The sequence below is a fragment of the Ixodes scapularis genome, unplaced genomic scaffold (genome assembly GCF_016920785.2).
Source record: "Ixodes scapularis isolate PalLabHiFi unplaced genomic scaffold, ASM1692078v2 PGA_scaffold13__105_contigs__length_92229423, whole genome shotgun sequence".
Classification (NCBI taxonomy): domain Eukaryota; kingdom Metazoa; phylum Arthropoda; class Arachnida; order Ixodida; family Ixodidae; genus Ixodes; species Ixodes scapularis.
Genome location: NW_024609839.1, coordinates 65,048,415 through 65,063,420, shown reverse-complemented (window position 1 = coordinate 65,063,420; position 15,006 = coordinate 65,048,415). Strand labels below are relative to the sequence as shown.

The 15,006-nt window shown below is 43.5% G+C and overlaps 1 protein-coding gene across 1 annotated transcript in view; it reads left to right on the top strand.

The window, feature by feature from the left end:
• Positions 1 to 14,739, top strand: part of LOC115327842 (transient-receptor-potential-like protein) — a 169,866-nt gene extending 155,127 nt beyond the window's left edge. Inside the window, exons 9-11 of the mRNA XM_042289930.1 lie at positions 471 to 542; positions 3,114 to 3,229; positions 10,368 to 14,739. Coding sequence (XP_042145864.1) covers positions 471 to 542; positions 3,114 to 3,229; positions 10,368 to 10,740 — 561 coding nt within the window. The 3' untranslated portion in view covers positions 10,741 to 14,739. The remainder of the gene's footprint in view (positions 1 to 470; positions 543 to 3,113; positions 3,230 to 10,367) is intronic.
• Positions 14,740 to 15,006: the final 267 nt, after the last annotated feature.

Sequence of the window (15,006 nt, the reverse complement as noted above, 5' to 3'; positions counted from 1 at the left end):
CTAAAATTGTGGTCTCGGCAAACTCTGGTGAACGCGGCTAGTCTCTTGCACACGCTAGAGGATGACTCCGGCTAAGTCCTACACATACGCGCGGGAAACACTTGCGGCGGTCCCCGATCCTACCAGTTGTTTCTCCCATGGGAGATGTGCCTTTAATATCTCTTGCGGGAACCCTTAGAGGGAAGAGTCTAGTTTGTCAGATACCAAAAATTTTGTGTTTGTAGGATGTTTCAACTACTAAAGGGTACGTTGTTTTGTTGTAAGAATTGCTGTTTAAGGTGTTTTTCGTCCTTCTCGAGGTTCAGGGTGGTTAGCCTTCGAGCCAATATTGTTATGAGCTTAGTTTCAGTTGTCCGTCCTCAGTCAGTTTTCGGAGATGAGAAACGCTTTTATGCTCTCCAAAACAGAACTAAAAAACAAAACAAAAAAGCAAAACAAAGCACTCTTCATGTTGCGTATTTCAATTACAGAAAAAAGCTGCCACTGGAGCTGCCACAGTCTCGCTCAGGTTCAATGGACAAGCCAGTACTGCTCAGTATCAGGTAAGTAGTTAGTTTGTGACTGAAATGGGGCTGATGGCTGAAATGACCGTACTTACAAGAGACTCCAGTGTTATGCTTCGCTGCTAGAGATATCTTTCGGAGAGTATTCCTCTAGTTGTTTAAATATAATATATCGTTAATTGCAGGATGAATTCGAAACGCATGCCCCGTGCGTATTCTCAGAACTGTATAATTGCGTTCGCGATCGAAACTAACGCATAGCTTCACATATTTACATTTCCCGCTCTTCTTCAGTTACCAAAAGGTGATCCTGGTTTTTCAATGACACTGACCTTGGATCATCGACAACTCAAGAAAAAATAGGCGTAGCGAGTGCCGAACATCTTAATATTCGTACGGAGCCAATTATATTATATTATTAGCCGATAAGGTCGAAAAAAAAATCAGAAAGCAAGATTTGTGAACAGAATAGGTTACGCCCTGCGTGTTTTTAAGCTTTCATGGAGTTAACCACATTAAAAGCATGCCAGGGCGTTTAAATCTCTGTGGAGTGCGCCAGCCACTGTGACCCACGGACCGCGCCGGCGAAAGACGGTGCGCAAAACTTGGGAGGACTCTTAAGCTTCGCCTTTAACTAAGAGTGGAACGCGATAGCATTATCGGGCCCCGTTCGCATCGCCTTCTCATTCGCCTCTCGTGCTCTTCCTGCCAGGGAGGAGGGAGTGCGGTGCACACCACCTAGTCCGTAGAATGTCTGGCTCGCGACCGAAAGGTCGTGGGTTCGAATCCCGCCTGAAAGTCTTCAAACTTTTGCTTTAACGCAAATGAATTAATTCATAAAGTGAAACCATTTGAGACGTGCGGCGACCTTTAATTCGCATTACATGTCGTGTTTTTAATCAATGTCATTCCACGCGTGACGTCACGGTTCACATGAGCTTTGTGGGTTGTTTGAAGGCAGTGATTCTTTCGACGTTACTTCGAAATCATTTTCAATATTATTTTGACGTCCGTGACGTCACCTCCTGAAGACGTGGAAATATTTTCAAAACGAAATTTTGACGTCCCCCGTCTAAATAGTTTTGTGATTATTTTGACCTGTTATACTTAGAATTTGAGAGCTTCGGAGTACGGACCAGGGAGCGATCGAAAGTGGCGGTCAAACAAATATCATCTGGCTCGTGGGCAGCGTCGCGGTTCGACACGGATTTTCCGAAAACGAATGTCATGCTGTGTTTAAAGCCTTTTAAATAATGTAAAATGCAAAAAAACAAAATACACCTTCCTAAGGTACTGTAGCACGTAACGTTTGCTTGATCATGCCAAACATGACAGAATGCTTCACCGCTGCTTTTCACGATTTATTTCTGAATGCCGTGTCATAAAATTTGCATTTGATTGGAAAATGCGTTTATCGCGTGCAACCGCGCCAGAAGCTTTGTTTGTTCGTACCGGTCAAGAAACATCAAGGAGGCAGTGCTTGCATTCACAACCTTATATTTAACATTCCGATCGTTTCCTCGTTAACCCGCACGGTATAGACGAACCAAACAGGACATCTCAACTAAACGAACTATTCAAGCACGGTTAAAGACAGGGCGGGAGCCAGATGCAAAGCGAGACTGCAACTACTCGAAGACGCGCTCGCACAATATAAGGGAACAAAAAGCGTGCCAAATTTCTCATTGTTACGTAGCTTACCTTTATTACGCACAGTAAAGACAGAAGGACATCCAGCTCGCCTTTGTTGTGGATTCAATATTTTAAGTGAGACGCGTGCCGAGATGACATGCGAGTAAACACTCGGAACGTCGCAACCGGGCGTGTTGAGTCCGAAAGGATCAACCAGGATCAACTGTCGAGCCAGTCCTACAGAAACCCCGAATAACACATTTTCATTGCCAACTAGGACAGAAACTTGTTAGGCACGCAACACATGAATCTGTCAAAACGACAGCACAACACCGACAACACCATCAGGAACTAAACAAAATGAAACCAAAAAAGAGGCTACCACTGCGACGGCTGCATTGAAGGAAGACGTCAAAATTTGTCGTTCTAGGTACGTGACGTCACATGCCTCGAAATAATTTTTTTTTAAATATTTTGTCGGCTGACGTCGACACTGCCTTGTTTGAAATTTCCGCTCGAGGTCATGCGACTATGACGTCATGACCCTATCGACCAATCAGGAGTTTCGCGTCACGCCGCCTATTTTCTTCGACACGAGCTCCTTAACGCTGTCGCGTTAAAATCATTACGAATTGAAAAGGCGATTTGTGCAGGCAAGACGTCAAGCCTATTGTTCTTGCGTCCATTGCATCTTCGAGCCGAGCATGCACTCTTTGGGGTCCTCATCATTGGATGAATGCGTTTATTGGATCGCTGTGATTGGCTCACCAAGCCCACTGCCAGAAAGTAGACATTCCTTAAAGTGCAGGTGCGGTACTAAATAGAAAAAAATATATTGATTTTGTATTGATTGAACTTTATTCTCGAACTCGCGAAATGGCCTTGAGGTTGTTGATTAAACGAACCTGCTAACGGCACTTAATAAGTCGTAAAATGTGAAACGGTCTCATTATTTTCATGCTTCTCTGACTATTTTAGGAGGTGATGAAGCGGTTAGTTAATCGCTACATTCACCGTGCTAAGAAGCAGCTTCGTCAAGACGGCGTCAACGAGGATGACCTTCTAGAAATCAAACAGGATATTTCCAGTCTCAGGTACGTTCCTGGTATGGGTGGTACCACACATACGCGGTTTCCATATTCTAAGTCTGAAACCATCAGTCTTTTCCTGTATCCTTTTCAGCAGTTTTCTACGTGGAGCGTGATTGGTAGAACCTCATGATGTCGACTCTGACAGCTTACCATTTCTACCGAACCTTACTGATGGTTCGGACATTTCGATATGAGTCTAAAATGATCAACCAGGAAATATGGTTTTTAATCATGTCGTATTACACCTGAGACTGCGGTGGAAGAAATCGGAAGAACTTTCAGTAGAAGGAACAGACACAGAGAACGTCTCAAACTCAGCTAACTGGTTTATTTCTCAAACAGCCTTTAAGTACCCACGGAACTTTTTCCCAACCACACTCTACAGATAAACTCCTTTGTTGTAGACATTTTTTTTTTGATGTGCTTGTGATCGCGGTTTCGAGATCACTTGGGCATGTTTTCCCAAGGAAAAGAAAAAGGGGGAAAAAAAGTTGTTCTCTTTGTGGTCTCTTTATGTCTGGGTGCGTCGCCACGGCTTAGAAGCCACCTGTGTGCAGAGCTGGCCAAATTACTCATATTTTGTAATTAAATTACATTACTAATTACTTTGCTGAAAACTGCTGAAATGTAATTAAATTACATTACAAATTACTACAGCCAGAAAGTAATTAATTACCATTACAAATTACTTTTAAAAGTAATGACATTACTTTCGCATTACTTTTGTATACTTTTAAATATAAAGGAGCCATTGATAACTTCCTTTTACAAATAACTTTATTTACATTACTTACACAGTTCATGGCACACAGCTAGAACTCCCTGTTGCATGTTTACCGATGGACAGAGGAACGCACGCGACTGATCCGTTTCCCACTCCAGCCCGGACAACTATTTTTGGAAATGACTGAGGACCCTACGCGGATTATCTCTGGGAGGGGGAGAACACTTGTCATTGTTCGCAAAATCGCGTCGAGGGCCGTTCCACCAGGGGCCTTAGTTCAACCTACTTCCACTCCTTCGTTTCCCGAGAATGTCGAGCAGAAAAGCTCGAATGGAAGGCACTTACCAGCCCTATTTCTCACAGTGGACGATAACACAGAGAGGGTACGCAGTATGCATCAGAAAAAGTAAGCGGAAACTTTCAAGAGGGGCCAGAAAACGTCGAATGCAAAACCGCAAAACATGGGTAGAGAATCGCGCTGAGCGGGTTTTCACAGTTCAAGAGAGTGGCAGAAAATGTCTAGCTGATAGCGGGCGCGAGAGTCGCACCAGCCGCATTAGCATCAGCAACATAGCGGCGGCCAAAGAGCGTTTTTTGGAAAGGTGTAGAGGAAAAAGAAAAAGTAAAATAAAAAGAAAAGTGCCTTGTGTATTGTGGACACAAAAAATATGCCTGGTGCGAAAAAGTAATTAGGTAATTTAATTACAATTACAGTCGCTGGAGTAATTCATTACATTACTAAATTACCTGCTACAAAAAGTAATGAATTACATTACTAATTACTGGAACAAGTAATTAAATTACTGTAATTTCATTACAGTAATTACATTACTGTCAGCTCTGCCTGTGTGTGGTGTTTTTTTTTTTTATTGTGTGTGCGTTTTTACGCGACTGTTAGGATAATTCGGGACATATCTCTCTCAAGGTCACTGCGATGATCCGCAGTGTCCCTTTGTTAAGTCCTCGTCTCATGTGTGGGTTGTTTTGTATCTTTTGTATCCATCCGGTTCGAAATGTGTGCAACAAAGGAGTTTATGTGTAGAGTGTGGTTGGGAAAAAGTTCCGAGGGTACTTAAAGGCTGTTTGAGAAATTAACCAGTTAGCTGAGTTTGAGACGTTCTCTGTGTCTGTTCCTTCAACTGAAAGTTCTTCCGATTTCTTCCACCGCAGTCTCAGGTGTAATACGACATGATTAGCTACCACCAGCTCGCCTGCACTCTCACCGTCTTTTCACTAATGGTTTTTAAGTTTGGAATTGTAATGCCGCTACCGAGTCCGTTTTGATAAAACAGACTCATACCTGGGTCAGACGTACATTAAGGGCCTTCAGAACGAACTCCTTTAAAGAATCGGCGAATTAGCTCTCGATTTTGCGCTTATCGGCGTGCGCTTGTTCGCCGGACCTTTAAAAGAGTTCGTTCTTAGGGCCTTTAACGTGCCCGTCCGACCCAGGTAAAACTCAGTAAGCTTTGAGTGTAATATGTGATCTCTGGAGCTGTGGGTAAAAAGAGACAAACCCAAAGAGGCAAAAGAGCGAACACTTCAATCGGGGTCTCGCATACCAGAACCGCGTAAGTGTAGAACGAAGTCCTGCGAAGGACGGGCTTGCGTGTGAAGCAACATACTGGGTGGCATAATTATTGAAGAGTTCGAGAAGGATATCCATTCTGAAGGTGAATGTATGCACACAAAGTAACGCAATGTAAAGTTCGGACATCAAAAATACCCCACAGTAATGACCGGATTGGCGCAGTTGATGTATCAGTATAGATAAACCGACTGAGTGATTGGTTGTGTGCGGGTTCACGAGTTCAAAACGATCTAACATCAAAGAGAAAACATTGTTTACATGCCTGCTTGCCTAAATTCAGAAAAAAACACTGAGATAAAACGTGCTGGTAGAGCCTGAAAAATAATTTTCCGGAAGCCCCAGCGCGGCAGCCAAAACTTCTCAATCAAAATTAGCTCCTTCATCGCAAAAGTCCATTCCACGAAGAAACTACGTCTATGAACACAATGTCGGCCGCCACGAGATTCTAAGTGCTTGTCTACGTGGTCGCTACCGTAACGGAAATGGTAGCTGAATGAGTTCAACCATAGACGCAAGAAGCTTAAGAACGCAGGGAGTGGCTTTTATGCTCCCGTTCCTGGCTTTGTTATTCGTTCTGTGGCATTCTTGCACTCTTAATCTTGTTTCACTTCGGTTCCAGTTACTAACGGGAACTTTTTTGCAAAAAAGCTCCGCTTCACTAGGGGAAACTGTGTTCGATATACCTCTTAGTTTATGCAGAACAGCGTTTCAAATAAAGTTTGAAAGTGGTATATAAAACAGCTTCCCGCATATTGACGTCTGGAAATCTGTTCCACGTACAGTAATAAGAATGTCATGTGAAACAGTATTCCATGTATTGTCATCTGGAACAGCATTTCAGATAAAGCATGTCTGGTATGTCCCGTAACTTTGTTCCAGATATTTCAAGCCGTTCTTGTGAACCCTTATAGAATGTCACTATAAACATCATATAAAAACTGAAAGGTGCAAGAAAAATGCTGGTTACAACGAAATTTTCTGGATGCTATGGTATTCGGTCTCTGTAAGAGCAGGTCGGAAGAAGTCTAAGGGTCACAGTGCCTCACAAAATTAGAGCCACTATAGAGCCCTAATTTCTTCCAGCTAATGTTTACGGACAAATCTAAAATGACACAATCACATCTTATTGCGGCAATGGCAGGCTTCAAAAACGTGCGATTGCTATATGTGTTTCTAACAGCGAAATTTTGAATTTGACATGGCACAAACGATAGAACTGTGGATTTCAGTTCCTCTACTGGTATGAAAGATTATGACAGCTGTAGATTAGTTTCTCCCTGTAGTAACAGAAAGTAAAGCTCACAGCAGCACAAACTCTGGTGTAAAAAAATGTTTTCCTTGCGGCTTTTTTTTCCTTCTTTTTTGTACGTGATGTTTACAGCAAGATTTGTGATGGTCTTCAAGTTCGACTTAAAGAAATCCAGAATAATACGTGGCTTTCTTTTGGTTAGTGACAACTTTACTGAGTGAATGAATGCACACGTAAAATAAACACTATAGTACTATTTTCCTAGAGCCTCACTTGAAGCTCATTTGCTGTTGCTGCTTCGAGATGAGACCGACGAGGTTCCGGCACCAAACATCACAATCAAATCGAGACACCTTTTGCAGTGTCGCTACTCGGTGGTTTCGCGGTATCAGAAAACAGCAGGAAATGTGTCGACTGCGTGTTCTTAGACTTTCGCAAGGCATTTGAAGCGGTTCCATATCCATTATATTTGTATAAATTGACTTTTCTAAACATGGTTGCAAACGTCCTGAAATGGATGCGAAATTATTTAGAAGGTTGAGAGCAGCATGTTGTCCTAAACGGTACTATATCCACATCAACTCTGGTTACGTCAGGAGTGCCACAAGGGACTGCCTTAGGGCCTTTACTTTTTCTCATATACATAAATGACACCACCGAAATGTTACAGTCTCATATTGAAGTGTTTGCCGATGACTGCGTATTATACAGGGAAATAAACACGTCAGACGACCTTGCCATAGTAGAAACAGACATAAACGTGTTATCTTCTTGGTGTAATCACTGGAAAATGATCCTAAATCTAAGTAAATGCAAACATATTTGTTTCTTGAGAAACAAGCTGCACGATTTCTGAAGCTACATAATCAACGGTACAGTTTTATGTACTGTGTTCGAGTATGTTTACCTAGGAGTGCTATCTGCAGATTCCCTAAAATGGAACAGCTACATCGAACGTACAATCGGAAAGGCTAGTAAAAGGCTTCATTTTATATGCCGAAATTTTAGATCCCCGTCACGAAACGTTAAAGAAACACTTTATTCTCTTTGGTAAGAATTATCCTTGATTACGCGTGCGTTGTGTGGGACCCTTATCACGACTTCCTTATCAATAAACTAGAAAAAATTCATAAATCAGGCCACGCGCTTTGTAGTGACCAACTTTGACCCACATGCTAGTGTTATAGATATGAAAGCTATGCTGGGATGGGAAACACTCGAATGCAGAAGAAAAAAAAAAAACAAAAAAAACAAACAAACTGAGACTAAAATACTTCCACCGTGTTTTTCACAACACAAGATAAATTGATGAAGCCACCTATCTTACGAAGCCATCCTACGTCTCCTCCCGTTGTGATTAAAAAAAAAAGTTGGTGAACCCTCTTACAGGAGTGACAGTTTTGCTAATTTATTCTTTGTCAAAACCGCGTGAGAGTGGAACGACCCCCCGGAAGATACTGTGTCCATGGATGATAAAGAAGTTTTCTTTTTACACTTGTCACAGTGTCTTCAAAACCCCCCTTCAATAATGCCCACAGGCCGATGAAGGTACAATGTAAATAAAAATAAATAAATAAGCACGAGTTTATTGTTCGTGACACGGAAGCGCTACAGTTTGTGTTTAGATATAAAAAGAATCTTCCAAACAAGTTTCTACAAATATTAATATCAAGATCAAGATCGGAATGAACAATTTCGGATCTAGTATGAATCTGAAATTGGCTATAAACAAATGTTAGATTTCACCTGAGCAGGTGATTCTTTTTATAGACTAATTGTTTTCTGCATAATTGCGAATCCAGTGCCAATTAGGCATTTTTAATGCGGTCTTATCTGCATCCAGGCCCCATACCGAACCTAGCCCTTCGGCTCCAGTGATAGATTATAATAAATGCATCGTCACAATCGAAGCAAAGTGGTGATGCAGGCGAGTCGGTACATTCTTACTACTTCGTAAGGCAGTGCGCAATAAACAAGGACAGAGAAGGATGTCGAACAGATCGAGAGCTGCGCTCGTTCTATCTATAACCTCCTATGTCTTCGTTTTTTTTTTTGCGCTCCGTATTACGAAGTTGCAATTGAAATACAGAATTCGATAGGACATCCAGCAGTACGCAATGCCAATATTCACTGGGTGGTTCGACATTGCAAATAAAATTAAATGAGAAGTCGGCACTTCATTTAGGCTCGCCAAACACAAGTGCGACACTTTTCTCGCGGCAAGACTTTCATGAATGCCGACATCGTTGTTTTCTTTTTTTTTTTTTTTGTTACACGCTTTGAAATTTGATAACATGAACATATCAAGGCTAAAATGACAATAAAGAAGGAACACAAGTGATTTGTTTTAAACTATCTATAAGTTGGTTATACGGTTATACACAACACCCAACCAATGCTGCAAAAAAAGTGTGCCAAAACAAAACTGCTCTGTTGAACGGGAATAAAACTGCGAAACACGCTTGAACTTTTCAAGCCTCTAATCAGAAACCCTAAGGCAAATAACCATATTTACGGCGGCTTAAGCACCATGGCGATTGTAGACAAAAACCGACAGGAACAAAGCAAGCGTCCGTCGCCAAAAGGTTCGTGCGGGTAAAGCGGGTACTTACGATGAGAACAAGGGACTCAGAACATGTAATCCGAGTTCATCTAGATTACACAGCACAATCACGAGTGAAGCTGTTTGAAATACTCAGCGCAGAACAGCACAAACGGATCATGCATCACAGTAGCCCGGCACAAATGCGAAGTCGTCAGATTCGCTTGACGTGGTGACCATCACATAAACAAAACAGGAAATCCTCAACCGCCACAACTGTCGGCGCGTGGGCGCGTGGACGCGCCGCACGCTGCAGCAGGTTTCTCACCCTGTAACAATGCGCGATGCCTGCTTTCGAAACTCTCGAACCGGTCGAACCATCCCACGGAATCCCCCAAAACAAAGCAGGGACCTTCACTGGAACTATTGTTTTAGTCGTAGGAAGGACGTAGTAATCAGATTCCCTTTTGTTTTGTATGTGTTTTGCTGCTCTTGCCGGCGCCTCTCTGACTGCTGGCCGCCTCCTTTGGTGTGTGTTTCTTCTTGATTTATTTATCTCGTTTTTGCTATGCCTGCGTGGATTTGCCACCAAAAGATTCTAACTAGAACGAAGCAAAAGTAAAAAAATAACAAAAAAATACACGTTCTCGAGGTTTTAACTGGAAGAGATTGGCGCGAAAGTGCAGCAGGATAAGTGGAACGACCGTCTAATCTGCATAACACCTGCTGGTTCCACATAACAAAAACAAAAATAAAACGAACAGAACTGGCGTGCCACATATATTACCCGATCCACATAAAATATTGACGAGGTCCAGAAAAAAAAATATATGTGGAATGCTAATTGAACTCTAACCTATGTGGATCCAGAGTAAAAGTGTATCGGTGAATGCCGCAATATTACTGGTTACGGGGCAACGACGAGATCTTTAGGACTCGTCACACGCCCCGGGTTTCTTAAGATGTCGGTGACCATAGAGTTTATCTATTTGCACGCTATCCTATACCAATGAGTTGCCTTTGGCTCTCGCACAGGTTCGAACTCCGCGAGGATCGAAAACGCGAAGCGGCGCTCAGCGTTCGTCAACTGGACACGTTGCGCCGAGACATCTTCAAGGGCGGGCCCTTGCAATCCACGCTCGAGGTGCCAGGGCCACCCCTGCCGATGCAGCAACCGCCACCCAGTCTGTCGCCCTACTACGGCCTCCTCTCGCCCGAAGAAGTGGACCAGATGCGGCTTCAGATTGTCAACAGCGTCCGCGAGGAACTGCGTCACCTGGCCCGGGAACTGCACGTCCAGCACTGCCATCGGCCGCCGTACCAGGCACCGCCGGTGCCTCCTGCTTCGAGGCCGGCACCTCCGCTTCCTCCTGACTTGTATCAGACACACCTCTTCACACAGTTATGAGCCTGGTCGCGAAAGTAGCAGGACACCCGCTTGTTCGACCATTGTTTCTGTGGTTCACACTGACACGGGCCCCGTCTGGACACAGTTCATCTGCTTTATCTGCAGTGCTCAGGGTTGACACTGTTAAGAGTCTGGCCGGGACGGCTGCCAAATATCAGCTTTGACCATGACATGCACAGTCCACACTGAGGGCTGTGGCTACGGTTGAGATTGATCCTGGTATAGATGATGAACATCAGCATTAATCAAGGCCCCCATGGTGGGTGCGGAGAGTTGAAACAGATCTGTCTTAGGCGTGCTGTGCACGGCTCATACCGTCACTACGTTGGTGCTGACACTTTGAAAACAACAGAAAGAATCACGATACCGGGGTCGAAACTTCTACGTGTTTTGTGACAAGGGTTGGCCGACTCCCGTTTTGCACCATGGTGAACATGGTCCGCTCTTTCCATTTTGACCACGGTCTCCAGAGGACCCAGGACTTGCGAGATCTTCCTTGGTTACAGGCAATATCGTCGCTTGTACAGCTGACACGTTACCAGAAGCCGTTGCGTAGCAATACTGTATGGTCAGCTTTTGCGCGCCAGTGAGCCGAGCTTGCTTTTGCTTAAGGGTCCGGACGGTCCGCTAGACTTGCATACTATACGCAGGTCAGCGATTCCACAGCTGAACACTTTTACCCAGAAGTCTTGGGTTGCAGCTTTTCTGCCACCTCTTGGCGGTGCGTTGTTGTCAAGCATATTAACTAAGTCGTTATTCCTGCTGGTGATTCATTGTGGCAGGGTCGCTGAGTTGTTTTGATTGCGTCGGAACGTCCTGGTGACGTACCAATTTTCATTGATGCACCATTTGCATATTTTACGGTCTCGACGATTGTTGTGCCCACCTACATTGAGCCTGGCCGTATTCCTCTATTGGGCGAACCTAACGATCAAGAGTTTTTGTTACAGACTTACTACCAACCGGGTTACGCATTTATATGATCCATTTATTTCAAGAACCGAGCCTCCATTGTTTGTTGAGTTAAGCTAAAGCAGATGCGTGTATACCCGCGTGCCCACGAGAACTGCGCTTTATGTGAAGTTTTAGCTAATTAATATTATAATTTTCTCGATGCTTGTTTCCACTCTGCTATTAAATGGGCTGCTAGAAATCTTGTGAGTCACCACGATGCTCGTGTTTTGTAAATGACAGATCCCAACCCTTAACGTCGTAGCCCTTGAATATGAAGATTTACCAGATTCTTGGAGACGCGTGTCGGAGGTGACGAGCGCGCACTTTGTGTAGCATTAGGTTGGTGTAGACTGGCATGTGTAATCCGTGCGCTTTTCGTAGACCGTTTCCATTTACCATTTAATACTCACAGCGTGCCGTTTGCCTCCTGTCGTCTTTGACCGAACAATTCCAGCTTAAGAGAATTAATCCTCGTTGTAGGCGTAGGGGATGACATATATATAGCTCTGGAATTACGAAGTACCACCGCAACGGTGAATCGCCAGACGTAGTACACAAGTATATTGAGCAACTTTAAGGATGAATGACTTTTAAGGAGGGGGCCAGGAACGACAGGGCGTACTCGACGCAACCACAGAAACGTCGGTAAGGGGCGGGTGACGCCATTCGCTATCCCACCAATGAGAGCACGGCACTGTCATTCCCGACTTCCTTACAACGTACGCCTGTACTGAGATAATATTTAAGGCTAGTTACGAGCTACGTACAGTCTGTACAGACCCAGTACTGCAGCAGTATTTTGACAGCGTTTTTTGGTAAACGCTCCCATAGGGGGCGCCCTCCAAAGAGGTTTCGCTTCTCGCCTTGTCGTTAGACCTGCTCCGTCACTTAGCAAGCAGTCCAGGTGTGATTGTTGTGAGACCATCGCAGTTACCAGACCAGTGTTGTTCCCGATGTCATGACCATTCTGGCAACATATACCCAAGTGTTCTTTGTAAGAAGGCCAATGAAAAAAGCCATGCACGTAGGCAGATGGACGTTTACAGTCACTGATAACTTAAGAAACGCAGGGCACGCCCAAAGCTAAGAGGCATGAGCATGCATGTTTATGCCTCTTAGCCTTGGGACTCGTTCTTTGGCGTCCTAATCGAGCAATGCCGCAATTTCGCTGTTTGCGGAACGATATAACAATGTGCAACACTCGCTACGCACTCCGCTTTCTAAGATATCTGTGGCTGTACATCTCGACTTGTTCTCAATTTGAAGGGTTCTCAACTGGAGTCAGACGTCTGTTTTTGTGACTACGGTCTTTCATTTCTTCTCTTTTTTTTTCGCCGGTCATTGTACGCAATTTGGAAAGAGGCTTTGACGTAGACCTGTGTGTACTGATGTCACGTGGACTTCGGGGTAAGCGTAGGAGACTCGATCGCTTGTAGATTTGACTTCCATGTTGAGAGCCCCGTTTTCAAGACACGCACAGGCCTAACAAATACTTCAGCCAATCAACAGAAAAACGTGTTTCTATAGATTGAACGTATAGAGTCTTCCTGGTAGCAGACAGAATGCCGTCCCCCCGTTCAACTAGAAGGCAATATGGAGCCAAATCAAGCTACTGCGTTGCGGAGTTTGGCGGCAGACAAGTAGCTTGAACGGCAGCAAGACATTTTGCGGTCCATTAGATAGCTCGTGTGAAGGTTTATTTCCTCACGCGAGCTAAGGATTTCATCAACTAAACTATACTGATTATCGGTCGCTGACTTTGCGCCTACCAAGAAATAAAATAGAAGCAGTGGCACGGAGGGGGCATGACACATGTGAACGTCATGCTTGATTTTCTTTGGTGTATGACTTCCTATGACTGGTATTAGTGTCAAGAGCAAGCTGTTTCAACGCGTTCAGATAATTAACCTGCAATATTATTCGAGACTTCCGTGTTGCTTACTCTTTTTTGTTACTTATATCAACCTCCCGTAACATAATCACGTTTCATCTTGTGTTTAACATTGAATTGTTATTTTTCCTGAGGCTGCAGTCGTAACCTGCGCCAAAGGAAAGAAAAGCGTTGAATCTTCCGACTCTTTGGACTGGCAGTAAATCCGGAGAATTACCGATCATACTAAGTTAAGGCGAGGGTGATAACCGCCTTAGCTAAAAAAAAGGTAGAGTTCGAGTTTAATATAATTAAATATTAGGGTTAAGTGGGCGTTAAGAACGGGAAATAAAAACGCCGCGAAGTAGTGAGATAAATTCAGATTGCTTTGTATTTGTTTCGATATATTTGAAAGAGAGAGAGAGAGAGAAAAAAAGAGAAGAAATATCACGCCTCTTTACGTCAAGATAGTGTTCATGATTGACTAAAAGTGTGAAATCTTGTATAAATTACATACTGGAGATGCTAAATGCAGCAGCTGAACATTACACAGTTTCAAAGGCGTGGGACATCCAGTGTAAAAAGAACATTACATGCAATCAGCTGTTTGGTCGTGGTTCTATCTCCAAAATCATCGGTTTGCTCGCGGTCTTATGACCAAAATCGTCCATTTGATCGTGGTCCTATAAGAAAACTAGGCCAGGTGTTTTGCTTTTTTTCAGCAGAACCACCTACTAGCAGTCGATTCGGTTTGTGTGTAAATTATGACTAAACATAAAGCTTTTTTTATACATGTCAACGCGACTGATAAGATTTCCAAGAATCTCAAATGTCGGTTAATTATTTGCTCATAAAAACTACAGTAAAAGGCGTCAAAGATTCATAAATTTGGACATATAATTATGATTTTTCTATTTCTTGACTACATTACCTGCTAAAATGCAAATGGTCGTAAGACCTAGTGATGCATATAACGCTTATTTGTGATGTTTTCAGATAAAATACTGTCAGAGCCCTGACATGTGACAAAATTCACGACACCTCGTGCTCGGCATTCACAATTCGTTACATTGAATAATTTTTATGTAATGAAGAATGAACAAGGGCGCATGGTATGTGTCTTCGTGCGCTTGCATTTTGGCCGATTCGGAACGTTACGAAGCAAAATTAGAAACGCGGAATCGAATAAAAGCGTAGAATAACATGCCACAACTTGTGAAAGTCAGCTAACCCTATTTCAAGCAAGCAGAGTTTTCGAAATTTGCATGTGTCACGATCAACGAGAAAATAAATGTTTTCTCCTTTTCACCAATGCTTTCCTTGTGCCAACGAAACAATAAAATCAGGCATTCGTGCTGAACCAGCACACGCGCGGTCTTTTAACAGGTCGTAGACCAACGATGGTGCGATGTTGCCCATGGTGTTCAATATACACTCTCAGC